Source organism: Mirounga leonina, unplaced genomic scaffold, assembly GCF_011800145.1.
Source record: "Mirounga leonina isolate KUSES-001 unplaced genomic scaffold, KU_Mleo_1.0 Mir_53, whole genome shotgun sequence".
Classification (NCBI taxonomy): domain Eukaryota; kingdom Metazoa; phylum Chordata; class Mammalia; order Carnivora; family Phocidae; genus Mirounga; species Mirounga leonina.
In genome coordinates, this window is record NW_023270807.1 from 15,548,879 (window position 1) to 15,570,182 (window position 21,304).

A 21,304-nucleotide genomic window follows, 5' to 3' on the forward strand; every position below is an offset into this window, starting at 1 on the left:
ATACAGGAAGGATAAATCATAATTAGGTTTACGGGAAAAGGTTTGCTTTTTGTTTTTGTTTATCCGTTTTAAATTTTGATATGAGGAAAATAAGCATTACAAAATATAAAATCATTTGCATTGATAGGAGCACAACTAGAGAAACAGATAAGACAGGAATCTCTGAAGGGAAAGCCTATCTGAAAAATAATTACTAACACTGGATCACAAGTGCTTTAAAAAAATTTCCTTCCTCATTAACAAACGTCCCCCATTGTACTGTAAGTGCTGTGTTACCTTATAAAAGCAGAGATCTTATACTTTATTTATTTATAAGAAAGGTCTCTCAGGAGAGTGTTATGCTTTCATTGTCTGATTAATGTTAATAAAATATTTTAGGTGCTTGTTATGTGCTGATGGACGCTTCAGTGCCCCAAAGAAACTTGAGTTCCTAAAACTTAAATGAGTATAATTAATTATATTCCTTGACAAAGATTTCAGTTAGTGAGTCTGTTGTTGATAACTGTTCAGCCAGAGGAATTACAAATCTTCACCTTCCAATTCTAGAACACATATGAATTATGGGGAATTCATAATTGATTGGTGAGATTATGACACTCTGATCTTATAGTTCTCAGAATTAATGATTGTCATTATGACTTTCTAATATAATTTAAAAATCTGTGAAATATATTTTCTGCATCTTTGAGAATTTCTTCATTCTGCTTTGTGGGCTTTAAAACTATCTTTGTATTTCATAAAAGAAAGGTCCTTATGAAATTCATCTTTGTTTACTGGAAGAACATTGTCCATTGTTGTTCATTAATCATAGTGCCCTCTCTCTGTGAACCCATGGGAGAAATGTTTCTCTGATTTTAATGTCACCAATATTTGTCACTCTGCATAATTTGTGAATTGAAAGAGCTTCTTAGTCTAGAAAGGTATATCGAAGCCAGATCAAGGAGGGTTTTGATTATTTAGAAGTTAGAGAATTTCATTTAGAGATAGTACAAGTGAAAAGTCAAGCAAATGCTATGGTAAAGAGCCTACGAATATTTTTTTTAAAGATTTATTTATTTTAGAGAAAGAGAGTGAGAGTGAGCGAGAGAGTGTGAACAGGGGCAGGGGCAGACAGAGAGGGAGAGAAATCCTCAAGGCAGAATCCCCATGGAGCACAGAGCCTGACGTGGGGCTGGATCCCAGGACCCTGAGATCATGACCTGAGCCGAAATCAAGAGCCAGCGCTCAACACTCGGAGCAACCTGGGCGCCCCAAGAGCATAAGAATAATTTTATGGACAAACTGAATCATGTAACTAGTCATGTTTGTTTCTCTTATGTTGGCTGCTAGAAAGCTTACAGTACAAAATGTGCTCTCACCTACTGCAAATCGCTTGATCCTCATTGTTTGTGGTGGTTATGTTCAACAAAGTCACAGGGATCACTGCCTGTAGGGAAAACGTAAGATTAGGTTCCTGCAAGCCTCTGGTCACAATGTTTTCATCAGAAGACCAACACATAACCTTTTCTTTTTTTTTTATTTACTTGTAAAGATTTTATGAATTTATTTGAGAGAGAAAAAGCACGCACAGAAGCAGGGGGAGGGATGGAGGGAAAGGGAGAAGCAGACTCCCTGCTGAGCAGGGAGCCCGGTGCAGGACTCCATCCCAGGCCCCTGGGATCATGACCTGAGCTGAAGGCAGTCACTTAACCAACTGAGACACCCAGGCGCCCCAACACATAACCTTTTTTATGTGTATTTCTGTTTAAAGACACATTATTTAATACATGGGGGTTTTTTTAAGATTTTATTTATTTATTTGACAGAGAGAGAGAGAGAACACAAGCAGGGGAGTGGGAGAGGGAGAAGCAGGCCTCCCGCTGAGCAGGGCGCCCGATGTGGGGCTCAATCCCAGGACCCTGGGATCATGACCTGAGCCGAAGGCAGACGCTTAATGACTGAGCCACTCAGGCGCCCCTATTTCATACATTTGTTGATTTTTTATTATCATTGAACTCACAGTCAAGAGCATTATAACTTATGCCTGAAGGAAGTTTATGTAACACATGTATCTTCTCGGTAAGACACATCACAGTCTTTTTGCACATAGGAACACTAGACAGCACTTAAGTACTGTGCTTGGGGCCATTTTAAGCCGTGAAGTCACCAGCAAATTTTAGGCAAATCACAAACACTGCAAAATAACGTGGCACAAATAGATCGCATAAAGGGCTTGTTTGGAGTATAAGCTGGAATGAGAGGTCAGCTTCTGCAACTTCAGCTGACAACGTTGGCATTAGAGACTCAAATATGTCCACAAATGACTGCGAAAGCACGGTCAGTATTGATTTGGGGGGTTCCAGGTAAATTTTAGCAAGTAGGTGAATTCACAAATATGGAATCCTACAAATAAAGAGGATCAACTCTGTATGTAGGACTATAGTCCTTATGCTTTGCCTGCTGGCCTTACTCTTGACCCCATATTACGTTTGCACCTCTATTTTCCCCTTGCCTGAATTTTAATTTAAATTTAATTTTTCTTCATATATTTTACCTATGTTTATAAGTGGTTTTAGGAACTTTGGGGAACAACCAGGCAATAAAGCAAATCACCAACAAGTACTTAGAATTCCTACTGTTTGAGCTATCTACTTTGCTATGTATCAGGACATAAAAACATCTCTAGGTACCAAATGTAATAAGAGATACATGATGAGTTTCTCTATGAAATAATTTTATCTTATTTTTTCAAAAATATTGAATTAGAATAAATTAATGTATTTAACATGAGGATCTACTAAAAAGTTAACATTCTGGGGCGCCTGGGTGGCTCAGTTGTTAAACGTCTGCCTTTGGCTCAGGTCATGATCCCAGGCTCCTGGGATCGAGCCCTGCATCGGGCTCCCTGCTCGGTGGGAAGCCTGCTTCTCCCTCTCCCACTCCCCCTGCTTGTGTTCCCTCTCTCGCTGTGTCTCTCACTGTCAAATAAATAAATAAATAAAATCTTAAAAAATGAAAAATAAAAAATAAAAAAATAAAAAGTTAACATTTTATTTAGAGATAGCATGAGTCGAGTGAAATGTCAAGCAGATACCAGCGTGAAAAGATGACCTTCCTTTGCTCAACCTGAACTCCGGAAACTCCATCTTTGCAAAGCTTCTCATATTGGCCCAGACTATGAGTACTAGGGTCCAGGAGCCTGATTTTCTCGTGCTGGCCCCAGTATCTCTTCTGACTCCCGGAGAGAATTAGAGAATTACAAACACCTCAGGTGTACCACTCGGCAAACTGGAACCCACAGGGCTGGATCACAAGAAATATGCTTCGTAGAAGTTCAGACTCACATAAACCATATGATGGAGTTTTATGGTGGATTTTAGGCAAATCACAATCAAGCACTCTGAGTATCTTATAGTCACACAGAGCTGCCACATGGTGAAATCAAGTAGTAGCTTTCTCTATCTGGGAGATGTGCTGTACAGGAAGAATACACTACAGTCTCAGAAGCACCAGGTTCTCATGTCTAGCTGAATTGTCTCTGCCATCCTCATGCCTGGCTGCTGAGAGTAAGTGGATAAACTCTACTGTATTGAATATAGAGAAACAAATTTTTTTTCATTCAGTCAAGACCTGATTGGAATGTTGGGGAAAAAGTTTTCTTAGGGACAAAAAGCAGGGGATATGGAGCCCCTAAATCTACAAAACATAACTGCATATGAATGGTTGAATTTGCATACATTATATTAAGTCCCTTTTTCGTTCCTTAATTTTATCTAAATAAAATGAGCCTCAGCCTTTGCTCACATCTGATTCTTCACCTTCAACCTAGGTGTTTCTCTGCAAGTTGTTCCCCATAACCACCTGACACCTGACCCACTCACATCTTTGGGCATTGTAAAAAGAAGTTTCCTTGCTTACCCTAAGACTCTTACTCTGCGCTTCCTCTCATCCATTCAACAACCACTTAGAATGCCCTTTTACTCTGTGCCAGGCCCTGTAGGTGCTGGGGATAAATAGAACACAAAGACTTAACCCAGTATGGATACTCAGCTCTTTCCAGGATTAGGTCATTAACATTCTCTATTTCCACATGTCCTCTGGTTTACGTACCCCAGTATCTCTCATCTTCTGTCTTCTTCCCTCATTAAAGGGAGCAACGGCATTCCGAATTCCACCCAGTGAAAACAGGACCTCAAGGATGTTCCTCAGGAGATTCAAATGTTAACAAGCAAAAACTAAACCTATCCCTTCAGGTTTTTCATCAGGTGTGGGATTGCTAGAGCTCTGGAGAAGATGCTGGTGCTCAACTGTTCTACCAAATTACTGATCCTGGAAAAAATGCTGAAGAGCCACTTCCCTTAATCACTCAAGGTATTCTACATTTAAGAGCTTTCTTTTATTCCTTTATTTTATTAATCTGTGAAATAATGTCAGACTTGGTGGCTGTTTTCCAAGTTTTTCTGATGTCAGGACTCTGTTATTAAACTTATTAAACTTAGTTTCCCAGTCCCCTCCTGCTGGAGACTGATTCCATGCATTGTAGATACAGCTGTGATAATTATTTTTTTGACAGTCATTCTAGATGACTTCTGGGAAAATTTAGGAGGTGATGGACTACATCATTTCTAAGGTAAACTCAAGTTTTAAACATTTTTAATGGCAGAAAGTATGGATTAAGTAGCATTGCTCATAAGAACATAACCTAAGTTCACAATGGAGCTGAGGTCCAGGAGTCATTATAAAATTTTTCTGACTATTTCAACATCTTTATTTTTGAAGTTTTTTTCAATGGCTATGTTGGTCATTAAGCCTCTGTCGAAGTCCCCTCAAAGTCCATGAGGGCCTGCGGACAACTCAGAGCTACTGTGGAAGGAGGACATTAATCAAAGATTACAAATAAATATGAGATTAAAAATATTTTAAGCACTGGAGAAAAAAATGCAAAGAAATTGTCTTTGAGGGCTGAGATTCTTGACAGAGGAGATAGCCCTACAACAGTGATTTTCAAATGTGAGTGGCGGGGGGTATAGCTCAGTGGTAAGAGCATTTGATTGCAAATGTGAGTGACTGCTAATAACCCAGAAGAGATATAATGAATCATAATTTCTAAAGATGGAGACCAGAGACCTGTATTTTTAGCACACACCCTGGATAATCCTTATTTACTCTAAACTTTAACAAAAGCGATCTAGAGCACTGTACTGGGTTGATTAAATCTAGTCATCTGGCCTTATGGATCATGCTTAAACTATGTGTTGTAGGGAAAATCTGTGTGATAATTTGGGATCATATGGCTAAAAGAGTCCCAAATGGACAATCTGACTCGAAATTTCCCATTTTGAATGTGGACACTCTGGTGAATAAATGTTTGGCCCACTCTTTTGCCGGAGAGAACTAAAAAGGTTTTGGTGACCTTCACGGGGTCACCTAAGATCTTATAATTGTCAAGACAAATGATGGGCTCTTACATTATAAATATTATATTTGGATAGTACTTTAGCATACAGATAATTTCAATTTATCTTATCCTTCCAACAACTTTGTAAGATGTCTATTAACCCATTTTAGAAATGACTAAGTTGGAGTTCAAAAAAGGTTAAAGCAAGTAAAGAATCAGTTAAATCTCAGTTCCTTTGATTTCATATCTACTGCTTCTCCTACAGCAACTTAGCTACCAGATACCCAGGTGTAGATGTTGATTTTTCTTTCTTTTTTTTTTTTTTCTTTTTTGACACCTCCCATAGTGTTTGCCATGGGGCTTTGCCCATAATTACTCAATAAACTGTTGTTGATTGGTCACTGGCTGTGTTATAAAATAATTACTTATTAACCCTCACCTGTTCAAATCTTATTTTTAAGGATCTCTGAATTCAGATTGAGTTGATCAGAATAGTATGTATCATTTTTTAAACTACCTTTCACACTATCTCATTTGAGCTTTATAAAACCTATTAATCCCTCTGTAATATTAATACCTCTAAATAGGCAGCTATTTACATTATAATTTTACAGATGATGTTACTAAATCCCTTCCCCATATCTAAGTGCTAGAGTTCAGATTTAAAACCAAGCTATCAGATTCCAAACTGCATGGTTGTGGTTTTTGGGGTTTTGTTTTGTTTTTTTTTTGAAAGGTTTGCTTCTCATAACACCACTTGAAGTAAGAGTTAAAGAAATGAAATGTGTAGGAACAAATCAACACCTTCCTCATATCATCTTCTCTTTAATAGCTGCTTAGCTTGGCACTCCCAATTTCTCATTTTCTGTACATGGAGTCTCTTTATCTTTGAATCTGTCTATCTTCAATTATTGCATTGTTATATAATGTCTGGCTTGGGTTCTCTGACCGTACTTTCAAAAATACCTCTTCAGTTACACTATGCCCTCTAGAGAATAAAAAAGATAAAGAAAAAATTGTTTTGTTGTTCATATTTCCTCCATTTTTTTTGGAGGCATGGCTATGTATTTTATAATCCCATTTTTTAAAGCTTTTATTTAAATTCCAGTAATACTAGTTTCAGGTGTACAATTTAGTGATTCAGTGCTTCCATACATGACCCAGTCCTCATCACAAGCGAACCCCTTAATTCCCATCACCATTTCACCATCCCCCCACCTACCTCATCTTAGTATTTCAGTGACTAAATATCCCTCCAAATTTCCTTCACAAACTCCAACTCCAGCATCCTTACTTCCCCTAGCTACTTCCCATCTCCTCTCAACACTCACCCTTTGAATAAATAGCTGTTAAAAGAGTTTGTTTTGTTGTCTTTAACCAATGCCAAATCTTTCAGTTGGTTGCAAAACTCTTACAAATAAGTCATGTTTTTTTTTTTTTCTTTCACAATCTGAATTTGAAGGACTTTTTTTCCTTTTAACATTCTCAACATTCCAATCATATTTAAGCCCCAGTTTTTAATAAGGCTGTATGGTTTCTTCATGGGAATAAACATTTTAATAAACTTACGACTATGTATATGTAAGATCGGCAGTCCCAAAATTTAATAATTAAACAGAGCAAGCATGACCCATTGCGATTAATTTAGTTCTCGGATTTTCACTAAGTGTGATCCATGTCACACATTAGTATTTGCCAGACTAAATTTGGAAAGATACATTCTATAAGAAGATTTGAATGAGGTCCCAGGTTACGAAAGAGAGAAGAAAGTTGAATAATGTTCTAGGCATTGAGGTGAGTGATTTGAATCGAGATGTGATAAAAGAGGTAAAATGTAGGTTCCAATGCCCTTAAAATTTAATTGGTTTTCATTGAAGTATAACACATACTAGAAAGTGCACATAACATAATTATGCAGCTCAATGAATTTTCATAGAGCGGATATTTGTATAACCTGCACTCCAATCAAGATAGAACATTACTTCAGACACAGTTTATCCCCAGCCCACCAATGCTCTTTTCCAGTCATTACCTTTTCCTGCTCCCCAAAAGTAACCACTATCCTGACATCTAAAGCCATAATTTGGTTTTGTCTGTTTTTGGATATAATGTCAATTGGATCACAAAGTATATCTTTTTGTATCTACCTTCTTTTGCTCACCATTAAGTTTCTGTTTTGTAATTCATAGTGTGAATATGCCACAATTTATTCATTTTTTCTCCACTGCTGATGGACACTTAGATTGTTTTCAGTTTCTATCTATTATGAAAATGCTGCTAAGAACACTAGCCTGTAGGTCAGCTCTCCTTGTTACCACCACACCTTTCTCTTCTCTATAAGCACCCATAGCATATGAAAGTTGTTTTATAGGGCAGGCATCTTTGATTCTTACTAGAGAAAAAAATATGAAAGGCCACAGATCAGAATTCTAATACTCAATATTGTTTAGTCAACAACCAGTTGATCCACTATGTCAGACTCCGTGAACATAATAATGAATAAGACATAGTTACGACCCTCAGGGAATGCTTAGAGAGCCTTGTTCCAACAAATCTGAAATGCAGAGGGCTTTCTGGGGGAAGGCGGTTACCCTCAGTGATGTTTAATTGTAATTCATGGTTGAAGGAGTAGTTGCATAAACAGGTTATTTTTGGAGAGTCTAATAAACTTCACAAGCAGCTGGTTGCCAAAATTATCTGTAGAACTTGTAAAAGATATTATGAGCCCTAAATCCATACATCAGATTCTGATTCATTCTGTAAGTACTTATTACTGAGCTGTGTGCCATCTAGTCAGCCTGCTGTTTTGGTACCTCTCACTGTTGTACAGTAAAAACCTAAGTTTGGAGAGAGTTTTCATAGGCTTTCATAGACTTTTTACCAGTTTTCATGTACAGTGATGAAATAAGAAGAGAAAACTTTGTATGTGTGCATGTTGCATATATGTGCATATATATAATTTCCCCTCTCATGGCCGCAACTATACAGTAGAAGAAGAAGGGAAAACAGTAATATGCAGGGGCTCCTGGGTGGCTCAGTTGGTTGGGTGTCTGCTTTGGCTCAGGTCATGATCCCAGGGTCTTGGGATTGAGCCCCGTGTCGGGCTCCTTGCTCAGCGGGAAGTCTGCTTCTCCCTCTCCCTCTGCATCCCCCCTTGCTTGTGATCTCTCTCTCTCTGTCAAATAAATAAATACAATCTTAAAAAAAAAAACACACACAATAATATGCAACTGAAAGAGTTAGTAATGTGATTGGCTTGTCTCTCTGCGTTCTCTGGCTCAGGTTTATGGAGCAGTGATGAACATGAATCGTGGGAATCCCTTTCAAAAGGAAGTGGTAGTGGATTCATGGCCAGACTTCAAAGCTGTTATCACACGGCGACAGAAAGAGGTAATATTTGAAAGGCCAGAAAAACAAAACAAAACAAAAAAACACCCCATGAAAACCCAAGAGTTGGCATCAACTAGAAAGAAAAGATTAGGTAAAGGGGATATTATAACCATCACAGCCATATATATATTAGCTTAAGAAGCTATGTATTTCACCATTAGTTTTTTTTTTTTTAAGATTTTTATTTATTTGAGAGAGAGAGAGAGAGCATAAGAGAGAAAGCCAAGGGGGAAGGGGCAGAGGGAGAAGCAGACTCCCTGCTGAGCAGGGAGCCTGACATAGGGCTCCATCCCTGGACCCTGGGATCATGACCTGAGCCAAAGCAGACACCCAACCAACTGAGCCACCCAGGAGCCCCTGTATATTAGCCACATTCCCATCTAGCCATTGTTTATAGGTGGCTAAATTTTGGTAATGGGAATGATCTAGACCTATGCAGCCAATGTATCTAATCTATCTAGGATTTGAGTTACCTAGAGGGTATATTTATGTTTTTACAATTATGTCTTCTGTCCCAGGCTGAGACAGATAACCTGGACCATTATACTAATGCCTATGCTGTGTTCTACATGGATGTCACGGCTTACCAACGGCTGTTGGAAGAACATGATGTTATCAACTGGGATCAAGTTTTTCAAATACAAGGTGAGATGAAGTGCAAGACACTAGGCAGTCTTCTTGTCTCATTTTTGTCATATACATCAGATATGATATGATATCTATTTCACATATATAATATATACACTTAAGTGCACAAATTCATATATATACATCTTATATAGTTACAATTCTTGTATTACAGTTTTGTAAGAACTCTTGTTTTACTCCTAATGAGGCTTGGCCTTTGGGGTTAAGTAGAGGCCATTTAAATTGGGCTGCTTTTATAAATAAATAAATAAATAAATAAATAGGACTGCTTTCAAGTGACATCCCCCCCACACACTGTTATTGTAATATCAGTGAGTATCACAGCATATTTTTTCTTTATTACTCTTAATCATTTCTTGTCACAAACTTTTAAGGTGACTCTAACTTAAGCCAATAGGTAGGTCTTTTCTTCTTTCTGAAGCAGGTGATTCTGGAAAGAGGTAACTAACTGATCTGCATCAGATATCCTGACATGATTTAGTGAGATAAGAGTATATTTGAGATCCAAGGAGATAATTGCATGGTTATCAATGCTAGTGGAAGAACTTTTGGCCAAGACGGAATTACATTAAGAGTTTCTGCAGAGCAAGTCAGTTCTAACTAAACAGAAGCTAACACGCCATGCGGCAAGCTCTATCAGAGACCATACCATGCTTGGGTCTCATGGTGATGCAGTGGCAAGCACAGTGCTTTACATACAAGAACTGAATAAAGATTTATCTATAACACAGTATAGCTGTGATAAATGAGCAGGATCCAAATGAGTCAAGTTTAGGATAAATCTCACCAACACTAAATTTATACCTTGATATTTCTGAAATGGGCATCTAGGCAAGAGGCTGGAAGACTCTTTAAGTCAGAATGCCATGCCAGATAAATCTGAGCTCTTTTATGCTTCCAGCTGTATGGTAGATTGTAGACTTTTAGAGTTATAAAATTTCTCTTACTTTAAGGAGTTTAAGATCAGTCTGAGAAGTCAGAAAAATCAGGAAAATCCCACAAGCAATTCCAAATTCCTAAGGGATATTCCCATCAGAAATGTTCATGGAAGATCATGATTGTGAGAAACAACATGATGGGGATTTGAAAATCCCACACAATGTTTGAAAATCAGGCCAGGAGTAGCTGTAATAATTCGTATATAAATACATAGAGGTTAAGATAATACAAGGTGGCAAACTGGTGACTGATGATACTTAGTACAAAAATACTGCTACAAATTTCCTTTTTGTGCTTTCAAATAAAATATCCACATTTTTCATTATGTATTTCCATATACAGGGCTGCAGAGTGAATTATGTGATGTTTCCAATGCTGTTGCCAACTCAAAGCAGTTAGGTATAAAGTTAACTTCCTTCAAGGCTGTTCAATTTTCTCCTCATTCAGCTCTACCGGACACCAATTCTCTGTATGTAAACCAAGTTTCTACATGTGGGATGGGACTTAGTATACAGAAGTACAAATAGCAGTGCCTGAAATACTTAGTATTATTAAGGAATATTTGGGTAGCTTGGAGTAGGGTCACAGAGTCGTATGTGTCTGTGGGTTCTGTGTGTGGTTTTTTCTGCTGCGCCTGACTGCTCATAATTTCTTGCAAAATCAAATCAGTGTCTTATTTTTAGGAGTCCTATATTTTCACAGTATACACAGAAAAATCATTCCTTGGTATGCCTCTCCTCCAAATAATTCTAAATAACCTCTGTTGTCTGAGCCCAAAGTGGTTAGTGTTTTTTCATGTTTCAGGGATGAGGGTAAATAACTGACCTTATAGGGAGCTCTTATATGCCAGGCACTGAATGTTTTAAATATATTGCCTCTTGAACCCTTTCCACAACCCCATAAAGTACTGTATAATACCTTTTTGAGCAAAGTTGAAGTAACACATAGGAGTAAATTGTAGAGCCAAGAAATAATTCCTGATTCTGAGTCCAGAATCCAATCTTCAAAGACTTATTAGTGTATATCTGCATTCTTCTTTTCTTCTTACTGGAGAGTCCCTGCTCTGGCATTTGCTAGTTACCTTCCTTTCTGCTTAATCTTTCTGAGCCTTGATCAATTTCTTTTTTTGAAAATTAACCTATAATATCTTTCTTACATGAATTTTGTAAACAAATGAAACATGATACTTGAAAAGTACCCACCTCAATGAATGTTAATTTTTCTTCTATGGAATATGTTGAAGGAATTTTTGAGCAAAAAAAACTAAACCTAAAGAAGAATGGGCACTTTAAGTCAAATAAAGCACCTGGACTTCATTTTTATTTTATTTTATTTTTTTCAGTTATTAAAATTTTCAAGCACATACAAAGGCTGAGTGAGAGACTAGAATAATGAACCTCCCCCATCAATATATGGCTAATCTTGTTTCATCCATACCCCTATCTACTAACTATTCTGAAGGAAATATCCCAGACATTATCCCATTATTCTTAAACATCTTAATATATATTTCTAAAAGATAAGGATTCTTAAAAACAACAACAACAACAACACTGTACTAATATCACTCCTATACAGGGGTCCCTAGGACCATCCACAGGCTCATTGATTGGCTAGAAGAACCCACAGAACTCGGCATATACAGGCTATAAAGCAAAATCAGCAAAGAAAAAGGTGCATTGGCAAAGTTCAGAGAAAACCAGGCACAAGCTTCCCAGAGTCCTCCCCAATGGAGTCACACAGGACACGCTGAATTTCCCCAACAATAAATTGTGACAAAATGTTTGGGATTTTTTATTGGAGGCACCCTCTGCCTAGCATATACCAATTTTCTAGACCCAAAGAGGGAAAGTAGGTGTTCATCATAAACCACACTGCCTGTACAAACAGGTAGGTGCGGTAAGTGCTAACCTCATATCAGTTCTGGGAATGGCAGGACCCCTGCAGAAATCCAAATTGCCAGATGCCATCCAAGGGCCAACCTGGCAAGCAGGCTTTTCTTTCTTTCTTTTTTTTTTTAAAGATTTATTTATTTATTTGAGAGAGCGAGAATGAGCGAGAGTACATGAGAGGGGGGAGGGTCAGAGGGAGAAGCAGGCTCCCCACTGAGCAGGGAGCCCGATGTGGGACTCGATCCCGGGACTCCAGGATCATGACCTGAGCCGACTGAGCCCCCCAGGCGCCCCCAAGCAGGCTTTTCTAAAGATAGAGGCCTCAAGCCTGTGGCATCAAATCTGTGCTGCAGAATGTCTTGTAATTTTGTTAACAGTATTTCCTTAAACCAGTCAGTACTTACATTTCCCAAATTAGCATAATATTTTTAGCAGTTGGTTTTGAGTAAGCACCTAAATAAAGTTCACACATTGCAATTAGTTAATATCTCTCTTGAGTTTCTTTTGACATACAGGTTCCCCTTTCATATTTTGTTATTTCTTGTATTACTTTTTGTTGAAGAAACCAGGCTATGTGTCCTTTAGAGTTTGAGAGTTTCCCAGTCTTTTACTGTCATATCCCTGAGATGTTATTTAAAATTGCTCTCTACCCCGGTCAGGTCTTTGAAAATCAGATTTTGCTTTAAATTGCTTCCTTCTGCATAGGAAGATACTGCCTTTAACATCTAAGTCGCTACCCAAATTTGTATACCCTTTATTTTGGATACCCTGCCCTTGATATAAGGTCATAGTTACTAATCTAACTACTCCTGAAACACTTGCCTTAGCAACGGTGTTATTTGTGGTGACATTTCTGCTTGAGGCTTCTTTGCCTTGGGCTTCTCAGCCTTTGTTTTCAAGTTCGTTTTCAAAAATTAAGTTAAAAATTCTATCAAGACAGTTGTTGCTTGTATTTATTTTACCCTGCTTGATGGTTAGATTATTGGCCCAGTGCCGGAGCCCACACAGTAAGCCTAGAATGTGAGCTAACACTGCAGAACCACTAATACAAAAAAACCCACAAACTGTACTTTTTAAAGATCGTAGCAAGAATGGCATTAGCAGTCACCAGGGATGGTCTTATGACATTGATAATTTCAAGAATGAAAGCAAATTCTGAAGCAAAACCAGCACCATAGGTTTTCAACTAAGTAATCCATCTCAGTTCTTAGAAATTGCAGCAATTCTTACTTTGTCTTTATCTCAATACAATGAGCTTTTAGACTTTTTCCAGACCTTTTAGGGGAAGGTCTAGAAGGCTAGAATTTCTTGAGCATCTATAATATGCCTAGAATGTTAAGCAGTTTGTATTTCTTTTCTGGCCATGGATGCATAAAGATAGAAGTTCTAACCCAATACTTTTTTTTTTTTAACCAAGGAAAAGATTAGGGACCCAAGAATCTGGACTTGTTCAAGTCTTCAGAGAGGGTATCAACAGACTCAGTACTTAATAAGAGCAAGTCTGAGAATTGTTTTACAGAAAAATGAAATATTTGCCCTAATCTATATGAAGGCAATAAGTAATAGGAATAAAATTAGATGGAAAGACTTAAATTTCATATAATGAGTATTTTGTCCTATCAGAAATGTAAACCCTGAAAGATTTTCATAAGTGGGAAGTGATAGATTCTAATTCATTGAAAATATTTTGGTATTGGCTAAGTACATCCCTGGGATTGTTTCTCAGTTTGAATCAGTGCAAAAAGAGAAGTAGCTGTTTGTAGTCACATGACCCCGAGTTCACATTTCTTCTCACGTTGTTTTCTTCTAGAAAGGGTTCTTCCCCACGACTAACTTACCTGAGTGTTGCTGATGCTGATCTACTCAACAGGACTTGGTCACGGGGTGGCAATGAACAGTGTCTCCGTTACATCGCGAAACTCATCTCTTGCTTCCCCAGTGTATGTGTCCGTGATGACAAGGGAAACCCGGTCTCTTGGTCTCTCACAGACCAGTTTGCCACCATGTGCCATGGATATACCCTGCCAGAGCATCGCAGGAAAGGTTATAGCCAGCTGGTGGCCCTCACACTGGCCAGGAAGTTGCGAAGCCAGGGATTCCCCTGTCAGGGCAATGTCCTGGATGACAACATGGCATCCATAAGCCTCCTGAAGAATGTCCGCGCTGAGTTCTTGCCTTGTCGCTTTCATAGGCTTATTCTCACCCCTGCAGCTTTCTCTGGCTAAGTTTACCTCTAGCGCATTGAAACTCCAGGAATTTTTCTTCCTTTCCCTGAACATACATACACTCTTTGGCCGGCAATGAGGGGAATATTCCAACTGGAATCAGAAGAATCTTGGGTTGAAAGGGGCCTGGAGAAGACATGTAGGATCAGCCTGAGAAGCCTTCACTCTCCCTGCGTCAGGGTTCTACAGTAAATAACTAGGGGTCAGAGACAGCAATTGCAGAGAAGAGGATAATTATCTTCTTTTGGGATCCGCTGCAGGATAAAGGTTCTAAAGCCAGCAGTTCTCAGCCCAGTTATAGAAATGACTGCATGAGAACAATGACTTAACACGTGAGCATGTGGCTACCACTTTCTTATTGCTGCTTGGGCTTCTGCTCTGGGTTTTCACAGCCACACCAGCTCCCCACTAACAAAAATAACACTCCCCTGTGCCTGCTGCGATGTCTCTCTAAACTCTTCCTACCCTTTCTGATCCAGGTTCTCTGTAGACCATCCTGCTTTCCCCCCTTTAATTACTGGTTTTCCACTTCTGCTTACAACTCTAGCCTATCGTTCTTCCCTGGGAATGTTCGAATGCAGTGGTTCTCACATTTTAGTGCACTTCTGAATCACCTGGAGGGCAGATTGCAACACAGATGGTGGAGCCTCTTCCCCACAATCCCTGATTCAGTAAGTCTGGGGTAAGACCTGAGAACTGCCATTTCTAAAAAGTTCCCACTGCTCAGTGGTCTTGGATGGAGGAATGAAAATACAGGCATTTTAAATGCTAAAAGCAGATGATGTCAGCATAGGACTAGACCTTACCTATCACCTGTTTGTAACCTGCTTTCTCATAAGAAACTAAGATACATATATAAGTGTGAATGTGGGTATGCAGATGCACATATAAATGTGTTTTCATAGATACACAAATATATATACATTCCTTTCATATTTTATATATGCATATGTATAAACTCAGAATTCTGATAAGATAATAAACTTTAATTCTTTCATTGCATCTGAAAAATTTAAGGATCAGGGAAAATAAATGACTTTTCAAGATACTATAGATAATAGGTGTTAGACATTGAGCCAGAATGCTGTCATTTTGATTTCAATCTATTTTTTTGTCACTAAATCATGTATCCCTTTTGTAAAGGAAATTTAAATGCTTAAATAATCAAGTAAGTACTTTCATCAGTCTTTTATCCTGAGTTGTTTTTTTTTAAATTTGGGCTTCCATTGCTTTTGTGTATATATATCTTTCAAGGACTGCAAAGGAAGAGATAAGCATCACCAGCTGTGTTCTTCCATTTGCAATAAAAGTAGGTGCAGACTCAATGGTCTGATGGGTCTAGTTTGTATAAAGTTGACTTAACCATAGAGAAAATATTGTTTTCTTATCCCAATAGAGGCCATAAAATCCCAACTACAAAGATAAGGGAAGATCCAACTTTAGGTATTTCTTCTTTTTTTTTTTTCCTTAAAGATTTTATTTATTTATTTGACAGAAAGAGAGACAGCAAGAGAGGGAACACAAACAGGGGGAGTGGGAGACGGAGAAATAGGCCTCCCGCCGAGCAGGGAGCCCGATGCCAGGCTCGATGCGGGGCTTGATGCGGGGCCCGATGCCAGGCTCGATGCAGGGCTCCATCCCAGGCCCCAGGGATCATGACCTGAGCCGAAGGCAGATGCTTAATGACTGAGCCACCCAGGCGCCCCATAGGTATTTATTCTGAGAGAAGTAAACAAACTGATGGAGAGAATCATTTTAATAAAAAAAAAACAAGACTCCTTGGGAGTGAGTATATGCTTAGGTCATCCTGACTACTGGTTACCTAGAAACTTATCCTTGGTTCCAGAGGGAAGAACACCAAGTAATCAGAGTCCATAAAGCTCTTGGGAGAATATGGTCTGGTTTCTGTCCCAGGGATGCTCATTATCTTTAGCATTGATTAAACTTGGCTATTCCTGCCTGGTATATGGCAATAATATTATAGCCTTACTCTATTCTTAATAATAACATGCATACAGTTTATTTAAAGTTTAACTATGTGCTGATCATTGTGCCAAAGAGTAGATATAGGTAGCTTAATCCTTATGAAAGATAGGAATTATCTTATCATGGGAATTCTGGCTCAGACGTGTTATATGACTCACCAAAACTTATGCAGATTTTAAGTGGCCACGTCATGGTCAGAACCAGGTTTCATCAGATTCTGAAGCCAGGACTGTTACTCATGATGCTAATTGGCCTCTGAAGCAGTTTGAAACTCTTTGAGGGCAATTATTCCTTTATCTCATTGCTTTCTGAATTTTTCACCACCACCACCACCCCACAGTGCACTGCATATTTTGAAAGAAATTTTTTTTTCCATCAAATTTCCCTATATTTTTTTTTACTTTTATCTTCCAGATAACCGTGTTGGATATAATTCCTGACCCTTTTAAGGAATGTGTGGAGCAATTTCTGGAGAAAGGGGAGAAAAGAGGGGCTTGAGAAACAGGAAGAGACTAGGTCCTTAATGCTGATTTAAGGAACTTCTTCAGTATTATGTACAAACAGTTGAAGCGTTGGAAGCAGAGTATTCATTTGTTTGGAAATTAGTCAGGAGGCTATTGCAATAGTCTACGCAAGAGATGATCCAAGTTTAGCCTGGATTTAAATGCTGGTAATGATGTTGGTGAGAAGAGCACCATTACCAGAGGTATTTTGGGGGAAACGTTGTCAGGATTTCGTGGCTGCAGGGTACATTGAAAGAGAGATGTCAAGAATGATGCCCAGGGGCGCCTGGGTGGCTCAGCTGGTTGAGCGACTGCCTTCGGCTCAGGTCATGATCCTGGAGTCCCGGAATCGCGTCCCGCATCGGGCTCCCTGCTCGGCAGGGAGTCTGCTTCTCCCTCTAACCCTCCCCCCTCTCATGTACTCTCTCGCTCTCTCAAATAAATAAATAAATCTTTAAAAAAAAAAAAAAAAAAAGAATGATGCCCAGGTATCCATGTTGTGAAACCTGTGGCTGGTGGTATTTTTCCACTGAGGTAAGAAATACTGAAATAGGAGCAGAAGGGATTGTTTGCTCAGTTTGGGGATGTTGAATTTTGAGACCTATTAAGTGATGGGGTCAAGTTGGATATCTGAGTCTCAGGGAAATGGTCTGTGAGAGAGGTTTAAATCCAGGAGTCATAGGAATATAAATGGTAACAGAAGCCATGTATTTGGCTGAGGTTGCCTGGGACTTCCTTGAGGACATCAACGATTTAAGGTTGAGTGAAGGAAGAAAGCCAGGAGATGATGTCATAGAACAGAAAGGAGAAAAATATCAAAACAGAGATGGTCAGCGGTGTCCAATTACACTGAGAGGCCAAGAGTATGTAAGGAATGAAAACTTTACATTGCACTATCAAATATTTTCAGTACATGTACGAAAAAGAAGCCAGAAGCAAGAATATATGCTGTATGATTCTGTTTATATAAAGCTCAAAATGAGGCAAAACTAATCTATAGCCTTAGAAATCAGAAAGCAGTTACCCTTGGGGATAGTAATTAGAAAAGGATGGAAGTGGCTTCTAGTTTTGGTAATATTCTGATTCTTGGCCTGGTAGCTTATTCAAATATGTTCACTTTGGGAAAGCTCAGCAAGCTATAGGATTATGATTTATGCACTCTTCTGTATGGACATTAGACTGCAATATGAAATATCTATTAACAAAGCAGGCCTGGAATCTGGGGGAAAAAAGTAAAAGCATATTCTCTTGACCCAAGAACTCCACTTCTAAAAATGCATCCTCTTGGTATAATAGCAAGTACACAGAGATTTCTATAAAAGGATTTAATTACACATTGTTCATAAAGATTAAAAAATAAGCTAAATGTTTTAAGTAATTCATTGATTAAAGACAGGGCAACCATTCAGTGAAACTCTACAGAACACCAGGAACCTGCTTGCTGATGTAGAAAAGATATACGTGGTAATACTAAATGCAAAGCAATGCAAAGCAACTACAGTGAAGTCTGCATCATCCATTTAAAATTCAACTGTGAAGAGAGTAAGCATAGAGGTAAATAGTTCTGAAGGCAGCATAAAGGCTTTCACTGGGAAGAGAGGAGTCTTTGGTAACTGGCAGCAAGGATTTCATGGTGTGCCCAGGGCTATGCACAATGATGAAATAAGTCAGCATAGGTAACATGCTCAGCTCTCTCTCCTGAGGCAGGTACTTGTCTTGTTTTGCAAGTGTCTGTGAATTTCTGCAAGAATGAATATTCACTCAGCCTACGACCAACTAGGGGGAAATACAGAAGGACAATGGAGAATTCAATCTGCTCAAATTTGGAGAGAAAGATAAGACAGTGCAATTTGGGGGAGGGGGTATCTACACATCCTTTAAAACAGAATCTCATTTAATATTATAAGTTTTGATTCTATTTATTTTGCATTTTTAATCACTAATTTTTGTTGGGTGATCTGAATTTTGAGAAAGAACATGAAGTAACTATGAATTAAATTTCCTTAAGTTGTCTGTGGCAAAACTTAAAAGTTTTGTTATCCATTGCCTCTACCCTTAGTAAACACTAGGGACAGGGAAAAGAAATAAAGCTGAATGTAAGATGGAATAGCATAGCACCACCTACAAAGATGATTCCTTTCTTCCAGGCTGGCATGTTTGCATTAAAATTATTTCAGTGGGGAAAATGAACATAGTAGTATCAAATATAGAGGGAAGGTTTTGCTATCTCAGTACCGCTAGAAATAACAGCATTGTTCGCTTTTCCCCAGTTTCTAATAGCCCATGTTTCTCAATCTCTCATAGAAACCTTAGCTCCTACTCTAAAACCCAATTACTGATACCCCCTTTGTTTTATTATCTCATCGTGGCCCTTACCATACCTGAAGAATGAGAGAAAAGAGGGAAACTAACAGCTCTCAGACCCTCCTCTTTTCTTCACCCCCTCCTACCTCAGCAGTGCTGGCATCATGTATGTTATCAGACCTGTTGCAATTTCGTTCACTTCTCAAGTGAACTCTTACTTTTTAATGAATTTTTTTTCACTTCCTCTTATTCCTGCGCTTGTGTGGGGAAAAATCACAAAAAAAGAATAGCTAACAGCTGGGTATTCCTCTTACTGACTTACGTTCAGCTTTCTCTTTTGCTAACAGATCGACATTTTTCCAAGGCAAAATATGCTCTAGGTTTTAAACATTGTTAAGAAGCATTGCTCATATTCATAGGAATATCAGACGTTGGATTAGTACCATGCAGTGATTTCAGCGAACGCTAGATGTCAGAGTTTAATTCTCGATGATTTCCCAAGGAGCGAGCCCTTGAATTGTTTCTAGTTGTTTCATTAGAAGTTTTGTTGCATTTTGCTCTATTTCTTCTCAGCACATTCCCTGGATCAGACAAGTGTATTCTAGGGCTTATGTGGAAAATAAATACATGAGAACAGCAATACAAATCCTGAAAAAACAGGGTAAAAGGGGAGATTAACCCCACCAATATTAAAACATACAAAAAGATTATATAATTTATAGTATAGTAATGGTACATGATTACACAGAACAATGAGATAGAAAAAAATTTAAAGGTCCAGAAATAACCACAAGTATCTAGGAAAGTTTAAAACAAGATCAAAAATGGCATTTTAAATCACTGAGCTAAAGATGGAATTTTAAATAAATGGCAATATATTTAAAGGGACAACTGGATAGCAATTTGAAAAGAAGTAAAATAAAGTTGGATTCATACCTCACACCTTATACCAGAATAAATTCCAAATGGATCTGAAATAAATAAAAAATTAATTGATAGACTTTTTAAAAAGAAAAGTCACACAAATACTAGAAAAAAACATGGTTTAGTTTCCTTATGACCTGGTTGTGAGAAAAACCTTCTGAAATTCAGAAACTCCAAATTCAGAAGTAATAAAAGAAAAATTTTTAAGTTTGATAAATAATCAAATACAAATGAGGAGAAACTATTTACAACTTATACCACACAAGCAAGAAAGAATGAGAAAAGTATGTATCAACATAGACCTCTGCTTATTTTGCAAACAGAAACACAGGAAAATTAAATGAGAAACTAACTTTTTTTAAGTGACCTCTAAGTAATAGGGATAGGAATGAGGATAAGACTTCTCTGAATATATCCCATTTATATACTTTTGCCTTTTAAACTATGTATGAACTTGGGACGTAAAAAAAATCTAGCTCAGAGAAAGAGAGATCAAATATGATAAAATATTAGTGAATCGAGGTGAGGGGTACAGTTGTTTATTATACTATTCTTTCAACTATTTTTGTGTTAGAATCAAAACTACAGGTAAAAGGTGGCAGATTTACAGGCAGCTCAAACTGTACAAATGACAAAAGTCACCACAAATTTAAATATCACATTTTATCTTTTTAAAAGATTTTATTTATTAAATATAATATTTTAATGCTAAATGTTACATTGAAGATGTTATGTTATTCTCATTTTTTCTCGACTAAGGATTTCTTCTTTACCTTCTCATTGGTTAAATCCATGACTAGTAATTATTAAGAAATATTGAATTTGCAATGTTTTACTCTACTCAAAAACTTTAAACCTAGACATAGGTGACAGTTTAGGTCAGCAGTAGATGCTGGGAACCTGAGAGACAAAGAATGTGGAAGTAGAAACAAAGAGTCCTCAAGGAGGAAAGAAAGAGGAAGCAGGGCTCTAAAGTGGGGCCGGGGCGGGGGGGTGGGGAGAAAGAAAGATAAATATGATAGAAATAGACAACTAGTTAATTCAACAATGATGTCAGGCACCATTCTGGTATTAGGGATAGGGCAGTAATAGTTAAATTGCAGTGAACAAAATAAA

At 38.0% G+C, this 21,304-nt stretch overlaps 1 protein-coding gene across 1 annotated transcript; it reads left to right on the plus strand.

Moving 5' to 3' along the window:
• Positions 1 to 3,749: 3,749 nt before the first annotated feature.
• On the plus strand, positions 3,750 to 15,744 carry GLYATL3 (glycine-N-acyltransferase like 3). Its single transcript, XM_034991191.1, has 5 exons — positions 3,750 to 4,350; positions 8,660 to 8,767; positions 9,286 to 9,412; positions 10,697 to 10,823; positions 14,057 to 15,744. The coding sequence occupies exons 2-5, from the start codon at positions 8,675 to 8,677 to the stop codon at positions 14,469 to 14,471; spliced, it is 762 nt and encodes a 253-aa protein (XP_034847082.1). The 5' UTR covers positions 3,750 to 4,350; positions 8,660 to 8,674; the 3' UTR covers positions 14,472 to 15,744.
• The last annotated feature ends 5,560 nt before the right edge of the window (positions 15,745 to 21,304 follow it).